We start from the raw sequence: 9,411 nt of genomic DNA, 5'->3' as shown, positions 1-9,411 counted from the left end.
TGGAATGCAACTAGGGCTTACACTCAGGTATAATAGTTAAATCCTCCTAGTTTTTTTTATTGTGAGTTTCTGGTTTTGGTTAGTTCCATTTGATTTTTACTGTGTGTGTCTTAATTTAGTATTATAATGCATATGGTCAGACTGATTTTGAAGTGGCTATGGAGTCTATAAACTTTTATCTGAAGAAGCATATGATTACCTAGCAAATATCCCCCCCAACATTGGTCCAGACATGCATTCTCCCCAACATGTAAGTCAAACATGTTGTTAAACAATTTGTGTGAGACTTTTAACGCTGTTATAAGGGATGCTAGGGATAAGCCAATCTTAACACAAATGGAATGGCTTAGAAGATACATGATGAAGAGGACCAATGATAAATGGATGGCAGCCACTGAATGGGAAGGGTTGTATTTTCCTTATGTGAAAAAGGTGTTTGATGGGTTGGAAAAGTATGCAAGGACATGCACTGTCCAGTCAGGTAGGGGTGAGCTTTATGAAGTGGAGTATAAGGATGATACATGTGTTGTTAACCTTGAAGCAAGGACATGTACTTGTTACAGATGGGATTTGACAGGATTGCCCTGTGTCCATGCTTTTGCTGCTTTGCTGGACAAAAGGGTTGATCCAGAGCTTTATGTCCACCCATACTACCACATATAGACTTACCTGGCTGCCTATGAGACTCCCATTCAGCCCATGCCTAGAGCCAAGCATTGGGATAAGGTGCATATGAGAGAGCCTATGCCTCCAGCTTTTAAGGTCCAACCTGGGAGACCAAAAGCTAAAAAGAGGAAGCTTGAACAAGGGGAGGGGAGTTATGCACCTAATTCAGAGAACAAGAAAGTGAAGAGAAGGAATCAATGCAAGAATTGTGGGGGTTTTGGCCATTATGCCAAAACTTGTTCTCTAGATCCTGCCCCTACACCAGTTCAAGTTCAGAACACAGCACCATCAGGAGGTAGGCCAGCATTGGACAACCCTTGGATGAAGGAACAGAGGAGGAAGAGTGAATTGAGAGCTATGAAAAAGGTAAATTCACTTACACTATTTTTGATACTTAGATTGTCATGTGTACTGTACCTATTTACTGATTATGAATGTATGTATACAGAGTGCAGCATTAGGAGCTACTGCAGGACCCAATAGCATTGGAAACAAGAAGTTTCCTCAAGAATTGGCAAAAGAAAAAGCAGCTGAGGCATCTTCTGCTTGTAATGCATCTCATCCAACTGAGCAAGTGCAGCCTTCTGCAATGGAAGCATCAGCAAGTCAGCCCATGACTAGGAGCAGAACAAAGCTTACTGAAGCTTCCCACACCTCAACCTCTCAGCCTCTTCCCAGACAGCAGAATACCAGGCACAAGTTATCAGTATCAAAGGGTTTACATCAGCATCAGTTCATGCACAAGGATGATATGTGGGAACTTGGCCATGATATGTAATTTACTGCCTTAAATTTGGTTTACTGTAGACAGACAAGTGTTTTTTTTTTATTAGTTTGCTTAAGTATTTGAACAACTAAGGGTGGCAAGTCCATCATTTTGTGCACATAACTATTTGGAATGAATAATATTAACTAGGGCAGGAACCCTGATTTTGTAGTATGTTGAACCACTTCTAAAATATAATCTGATCAGCACCTGTTTATAACATTTGCATATGTAATTGGATTCGATTATTTTCATTTCAGTGCATAACCAAATTTTCATTTCATTTCATAACCAATACAACAATAACACAACATCCTTATAACAATTTCACAATCAATTGTTCCATTCCTTACTTCCTAATAAGCATACCTAAAACTAAACCAACACAACAAATAACAACAAACACAACAAACAGATTCATAGATGATGTCTTCCTGCCTTCAACCTCCTGTGTCATCTTTTTCCTATCAGAGCTAAGGGCCTTGCATTTCAATTTCAAGCTATCAATCTCATTCTGCAAGCATCTTATTTGTCCACAAAAATCATCAACTTCTCTCTTTAAGTCAGCATGCTCACCCTTCATCAACTTCTTATCCAATAGCAAGTTGTTAATTACTTCAGTTTGCCAACTTGTGTCATCTGGTTGATCAATCCACTCAAATGATTTACAGCCCCTTGATTCAGTCACTGGATCATAGAATTTGCAAGATCTAAACTTCCTCCCAGGATTTTCCCTAGTCCAAGAAGTTAACCTTGCAAAGGGTACTCCACATTGGCATTTCCTCTCTTTTGAAGGAGAAAAACTTAAGGAAGACATTCCTTCTGCAAAATGACACTTAGCAACTTCAATAGTAGTACATAATCACCTTAATTAGCTTTCCATACACCTAATTTCTATTAACAATCAGTAACTCATAAAACCCCCAATTTCAAATTTAATATGAACCCTAATTTAATAAAAACTGAATGTGGGTTTCAATTGCTAACTTGTTTTAACCAAATTCTGGATTAATAACCTCTACATGAACGAATGAACAAATTAATTGAATCAATCCTATTATTTAATCAGCTAATTAAACTTGTGCATGACATACCTTAACTGCTTCAATTCCCACTGCTAAAGCAAATTCGTTTTCAAATCTTTAGATAACTGATGATTTATGGCTGATTGCTTGATGTTATTGCAGTACATTGAGAGAATTGGCATAAATTGAATTTTTGGAACAACAAATAATGAACTAGGGGTTTTATAGGATAGAAGATCGTGATTGAAAAGGGTAAAAATCAAAAAGTATCCGTTATAGTGGGCCCCACAGCACTTTTCAGTCACCGGAATTGGGTAAAGGTGGTAAAAAAACAACTTTAATTTTTTTTATTTGGTGGTAAAATAAAAGTTTGAAAATAGTAGGTGGTAAAAAATAATTTGTTGAAATTTTTTGGTGGTAAAACTCAAAATTTCCTATATATTATAATGAAAATTTTAATGTATGGGTCAATATGAATACTAAAGGTCACTATGTTAATTTAGAGTTACTATGTTCAAATTAATCTCACCGACACATCTATACTTATACTTCCTCTGTTCTTTTATTATTGCACCACTTGCCTTTTTAGGAAGTTTTACAAATATTGCACCATTTCCTCTTTAGGAAAAAAATTATTTGTGTTCACACTACAAATACCCAACATACCCTTGCTTTTGCACACTTACTTTTTAGTTTATCAATATGTCACATGGGAAATTTTGTATTTTTATCTTTCTCTCTCTTACTTTTTTCCACTGCCAAAATATTTGTACCCAACCCCTATGGTGCAATAATAAAAAAACGGATGAAGTATATTAAAAAGCGTTTCTAAAAACGTTTATGTGTCACGTGGCACCCTCGTCATATCATCTTTCAACTATGAGCATATTCTAATAAAATTGTTTATCATGAGATTCGAACTCACAACCACAAAAATATGCATTACATGTCTTACCATCTCATCCATATATTAATCATGTTTTAATACTCGACTCATACATATATAAGTATTGGCCATTGGATGGAAATCTGAACATTTAATAATTGCTATTTTTTTTTAAAAAAATGATCCTATTATTTGTTAATTATGATCATCGAGATAATATATACAAGCAAGAAAAATGCTGTTGTTATAAATTTTAGTTATTTTTAATTATTTTGATAATAATTATGTCTTTTATATTATAAATTATATACTACCTCCGATTTTTTTTTAGTTGCAACTTTGAAATATTTTATATCTCTCAAATAATATCCCAAAGTTGCAACTTACAAAAATCGGAAGTAGTACAAAGGATATGTCTACAATTTTTTTTTTTCTACAAGAACATGTTTATAATTTGTTAAGAAAAATAGCCCGGAGCATCGCTCGGGCCACACACTAGTTTGAACCTCAAACCAGGCTCAAACAAATTTTAATAATGGTTAATATGTTAAAATTAGGATCACTAAAATAAAATTAAGGTCACTATTTTCAACATGTCAATTGTTGTCATGCTTAGACATCGGCTCCACAATATTATGGACCAGGTCCACACAAGAGTTTTTGTGATTGTTATTATTATATATATTTAATTTGTTTTCGAAGTACTTTGTATTATTTTACTGGCTTTGTTGTTTTGCTATTTACACCCATTACTTCGACATATTTTCATTTTAATCCTGTAATAGCTTAATTAATGAGCTACAATTATTTGTCAAATTACTTTTTGTCCTCTTAACTACTCCATCTCTCTTACCTCAAAATCTTAGCAATAAGCGAGTTTTTAGAAAAATAAAGATAAAATCACTAATAACTATATACTTATTTTAGAAAAATTGATTATAATAATCCCACTTTTAGCAAGTTCGAGAATAATAATATCATATATCAATTATTATTTAATAATCCTAGTGGGGGTGGGGGGGAATTTTTTCGAGGGCGCACCAGTTTATATATTTGATAAACTTACTATGTTTATATAGTCCTTGTTGGCGTCTGATTCACCTCTGACTCGTCTAAACTTCGAACATGGTGGAGTTTGGTTGTTGTGTGTACTTCCACATAGGTTAAAATGGGACATATCTCTGGCGCTCCAAAATCACGACGTTAAAGTAACGCCTACTCTGACAAATATGTCATTTAAAGCTTTTTGTTGGTGGTTGATGAGTGTCTGCACCTTAAAAGCCGCCTATGAACAATTTTCCTTGTCTTTGAAGCTGGAAGTGAAGATTCCGGGAGCATTGACATCTGTTTTTGATCGGCGAGGCAATCTCCGCAATATGCAATACCAGACAACAAAAATTTACTATATTCAGGATTCGAATTACCTGATGAGAGCCGAATTCCGCAATACGCTCTTCGATTCGTGCAGCAGCAAAACCCTTATCAACAATATCGTTCAACCTCAAACTCCAATTTTTATTTTTTATTTTTTACTTTTACTTAAGCTCCTACTGCAATTAAAATTGCCCCAATTTCTTTACTTTGAATGCCCTAACGTCGTCTACTTCTCCGTTAATTTGTCAAACGGGTTGACTCTATCAATGATAGCGACAGCAGACCACCTCAACTAGCATACGTGTATCAAATATTTTAACGTGGCTCTAATTCCTAGTCACCCCTCTGTTCTATTACGATACTACCCCCACATTACTGATGTAAATGACTCAAATACCCCTATATAAATGCCAGTTTCGTTTATTAAATATATAAACTTGTATTTTGCGCATTTTTTCTATTGGTCGTATGACCTCGATTATCCCAAAGAAGGGGTTATATTTAAAAAAAAAGGAAAAAAAATGGAAACTATAATCCCACCTTTGCTAATTCTGCTCAAAATAATCCCACATTTTCTAAATCTAGAAACAATCCTATCTTTACCTCTCATCTGCTCAAAATAGACCTTTAACTGGAAGATTAAGTTGGTAACCTGAAAAAGAAGGTCATTTGCCACGTGTAATCTTTTGATTGTTCTATTTTATTTTTTAATTTTTTTTAAAGATAAAAGTCCATTCTCTTCCCTTTCCCTTCCCTAGCCCCCTTCCTACCGAAGCCGGAGCAGCCCCTCTCCCCTCCCCTTTCTCGTACTTCCCAAACAGCAACTCGATCATAAGCTCTAGCAGCCTCTTCGACCGTCTCGAATGTTCCGGTGTGGGTCCCCTAATATGAGAGGCCCACTTTCCCCAAGGCCTCTGCCGTACTCCCCTGTAGTCCTTTACTGGTTTCCGTTGTATTTTCTTTATTGAACATGAATGAATTTAATATCTAACTATAATAGTGATACATTTAGAATCCTTTATCAAACATAAATGAATTTTAAATCTGATATAATTTTGATTTTTTTTTTTTAATAAGGAATTTCTCTTATTGAAATGTTAAACATAGAATTAGAATAATGTTGGGCATTTTTGTATTATTGTGAGTGAATTATCTATTTTGTTAGATGCAACATTGCGTGGTGTTTCAATCCGACGGAGAAGCAAGGGCAATGGGGAGGGTTTTGTGGGTGGCTGCCTGACTCGGGTGTCGGGTTTAAGGGGTTTTAGTGTTGGTGGGTAGTTGGATTTAGGGGGTTTTATGGTGGTCCGGTTGAGAGCTTAGAGTGTAAGTCTGGTGAGTTTGAGGTTTTAGGTGGGGTGGGGGTGGTGGTGGTGGTTATGGTGGGATCACCATTAAAGGGTTTGTAGAGGTGAGAGGTAGGAGGAGAGAAACAAGAAATGAATTGCTATTCGTCGCTCCTATTTTACCGGTAACGCTCCTATTTTGACTTGAATGGACAACTATGCCCTTTATACAATTTGTGTTATAAAAAAAACTTTGTTCCCCATTTAGACACATTATATGAATCGGTCCCCTCACATTACGACCTTGCTATCCCGAGCCTCCCAAAATCGGTCCCCACGACCTTAAAACCAAATCGGTCCCCACGACCACCTTAATTTCTTTTATTTTAAAAAAAAATTAATCGTGAAATTTTCCGACGGGTCTTGGGCCATGGACGGCAAGTGAAACATTCGGTCCCCACGACCACCTTAATTTCTTTTATTTTAAAAAAAAAATTAATAGTAAAATTTTCCGACGGGTCTTGGGCCATGGACGGCGAGTGGAACATTCGTACGCCGGAGAATGCGTCGGAACATTCTGTAAGTTTTCTGTTTTTTTTTTATTATTTTCTGGAAATAAGACATCCGCCTAAAATTTCCGGATGTCCTAGGTAGATCCGCCTAAAATTTCCAGATGTACCATGGAACATCCGGAAATTTCAAGCGGAAGTAGGGATCCGCCTGAAAAACCCGGATCTTCCTTGGTAGATCCGGAAATTTAAGGTGGATCTACCTAGGACATCCGGATATTTTAGGCGGATGTCCCTTTTAATTTTTTTTTTTTAAAAATGTTAAGTACGTTAATTTATTTTTTTTAATGTTAATTAAGTTTGTTTTTTTTTTGTTTTTTTTTTCGTGGTCTTGTGATTGTTGTTGTGATTAAGTATTTGATAATTAATGTAATTATTTTTGTATTAATATGATTATTTTTTGTTACATTATTATTTTTATTGAAAATATTATTATTATTATTATTATTATTATTATTATTATTATTATTACTAGTTTTGTGCCCGTGCGATGCCCGGGTTGTTTATTGAATTTTAAAATATATTTTTAATCTATATATCAAATTTTAAAACATATCATTGATACAAAATTAGTTAGGAATTGATGTGTTTTTGTGACTATTTAAACTTGTAGACATGTAATGACTAATAATAATAATATTGATGAAAATATTTCTTGACCCGTAACCCTGCCTGAAATGGTCGGTGACCCGACCTGATTTACAGGTCTACACACAGTAATAAAATTATATTAGATTGTGAAGTATATTATTTTAAATGATAAAAATATATTATAAACAATGGATGTGGTACATTTTGAACTAATTCCTTCACTCCAGAAAAATATTATGATACAGAAAATAAATTTATATGATAATTTTTGAGAGTTATTATCTAATTATTTTTTGAATAAAATTATAATTCAATTTGTACCTATGAAATATTGGTACTTTATCAAAAATAAAACTCTAAATCAACAATTTTATCCTAAAATTCTATCCAAATTTGATTGAAAATAAAATTCTAAACTAACTTTTTTATTCTACCAATTGAATTCGATATAACTCTATCTTACGTGGCACGACACTTGGCGAAAAGTTGGAACGCCAAGTGTCGCTGCCTCATCGCCTCGCTAAAAGTTTAGCTTTATATATTAGTTATATGATTATTATTATTATTATTATCACTATAGTTGTTGTTGTTGTTATTATTATTGTTGTTGTTGTAGTTGTTATTATTATTGTTCTTGTTGTTGTCGATATTCTTATTATTAATTAGTAGAAATATAATTTTATAAATATTATTATTATTATTATATTATTATTATTATTATTATTATTATTATTATTTAGTAATTAATGTTATGGTATTATTGTTTTGTATTTGTTTTTATAATTGTTTATTGTTATTTTTAATATTATTATTAATATTGTTATTGTTTTGTTATTATTATTATTATTATTATTATTATTATTATTATTATTAGTATTGTTATTATTATTATTATTAGTATTGTTATTATTATTATTATTATTATTGTTATTATTATTATTATTGTTATTATTATTATTATTATTTTGACATAAACCATGTTTTGTTTAATTTGTATAGGATATGGAATCTGAGGAAGGCGACGACGGTGTGAATTATAGTGGGAATTTTGTCACGGATACGTTTTTTCCAACATTTGACGATGCAGTTACATGGGCTGATGGTGTTTCCATAAAATTGGGATTTATATTGGTGAAATCGTCTTACAGCAAAACCAAAGATGGTCGGCCGTATCGGTATTTGCGATGTGATCGGTCACGAAGGAGCAAGCCGAGAGATTTGGAGAACGCGATACGGAAGGACACCAAAACCAAAGCTAATGGTTGTCCATTCTACATCAAGATATATTATGAAGTCAGCACCGACAGTTGGAAGATCATTGCGAAAAATGATCACACCGAGACACATAACCACCCAATGATTGTGTACCAAGAGGGTCACCGTAAAGTGAGCGGATTGAGTCCCGGGGCAAAACAGGTTGTGGGGGACATGACAAAGTCCAAGGTTGTTCCCCGTAACATCATGTCCACTATTGCCGAGCAATTTCCTGATGATCATCCAAACATCCAACACATTTACAATTGCCGGAATGACTTCAGGATGGAGATGTCCGAAGGCAGAGGAGTTATTCAGCAATTTCTTCATCTAGCGAGAGAGAGTAAATACATTTACTAGGTCACGAACGATAATTACAACGTTTTGCAACATGCATTTATGGTGCATCCGATCATGGTCAACATACTCCGCACATACCCACATGTCATAGGTATGGATTCTACTTACAAGACCAATCGATATAACATGCCTTTCTTTGAGGTAGTAGGTGTGACACCGACAAACCAGAATTTTCTAGTTGGATATGTTTTCATGCGCGACGAGTGCACGGCTAGCTATCGGTGGGTGTTGCAGATATTAAGGGAGTTGATTGGGTTTGATAAAGAGCCATCTGTATTTATTTCAGACCGTGATCTTGGGCTATGTGCGGCTTTGAGAGAAGTCTTTCCAGGGACATCACATTTACTCTGTCTATGGCACATCAACAGAGATGTGGAGGCTAAGGTGACAAAGATGTTCGGAAACAAGAAGGTTGGTGTCAGTTTTAGAAATGGCAAATGGTTCAAAATCGTGAATGCAACAACACAGGCGGAGTATGATCATGCTCTAGCTACCATGCAAGTGAGGTGGGGAAAATATCCGGCAGTGATTCAGTATGTTCAGAGAACATGGCTTTGTCATAAGGAGAAATTTGTGAAATTTTGGACGAACCAGGTTCTTCACTTTGGTAACACCACCAACTGCAGAGTTGAGA

General features: G+C 34.7%; 2 protein-coding genes across 2 annotated transcripts; one reads left to right on the top strand and one right to left on the bottom strand.

Annotated features, from left to right (window-relative positions):
• Window positions 1-1,781: 1,781 nt before the first annotated feature.
• LOC110697780 lies at window positions 1,782-2,249 on the bottom strand. Its single transcript, XM_021875161.1, has one exon. It carries the CDS (start codon window positions 2,247-2,249, stop codon window positions 1,782-1,784), a length of 468 nt encoding a protein of 155 aa, XP_021730853.1.
• A 5,916-nt stretch (window positions 2,250-8,165) lies between these two features.
• Window positions 8,166-8,777, top strand: LOC110697779. Its single transcript, XM_021875159.1, has one exon. The coding sequence runs from the start codon at window positions 8,166-8,168 to the stop codon at window positions 8,775-8,777; it is 612 nt and encodes a 203-aa protein (XP_021730851.1).
• Window positions 8,778-9,411: the final 634 nt, after the last annotated feature.

This window comes from Chenopodium quinoa, unplaced genomic scaffold (assembly GCF_001683475.1).
Source record: "Chenopodium quinoa cultivar QQ74 unplaced genomic scaffold, ASM168347v1, whole genome shotgun sequence".
Taxonomy (NCBI): Eukaryota; Viridiplantae; Streptophyta; class Magnoliopsida; order Caryophyllales; family Amaranthaceae; genus Chenopodium; species Chenopodium quinoa.
Note: the sequence above shows the minus strand (reverse complement) of the source record. Positions and strands in the feature narration are given on the sequence as shown.

Excerpts from the sequence above, each read along its gene's own strand:
- LOC110697780 (XM_021875161.1), bottom strand. The coding sequence starts at position 2,249 with ATGTCTTCCTTAAGTTTTTCTCCTTCAAAAGAGAGGAAATGCCAATGT.
- LOC110697779 (XM_021875159.1), top strand. The coding sequence starts at position 8,166 with ATGGAATCTGAGGAAGGCGACGACGGTGTGAATTATAGTGGGAATTTT.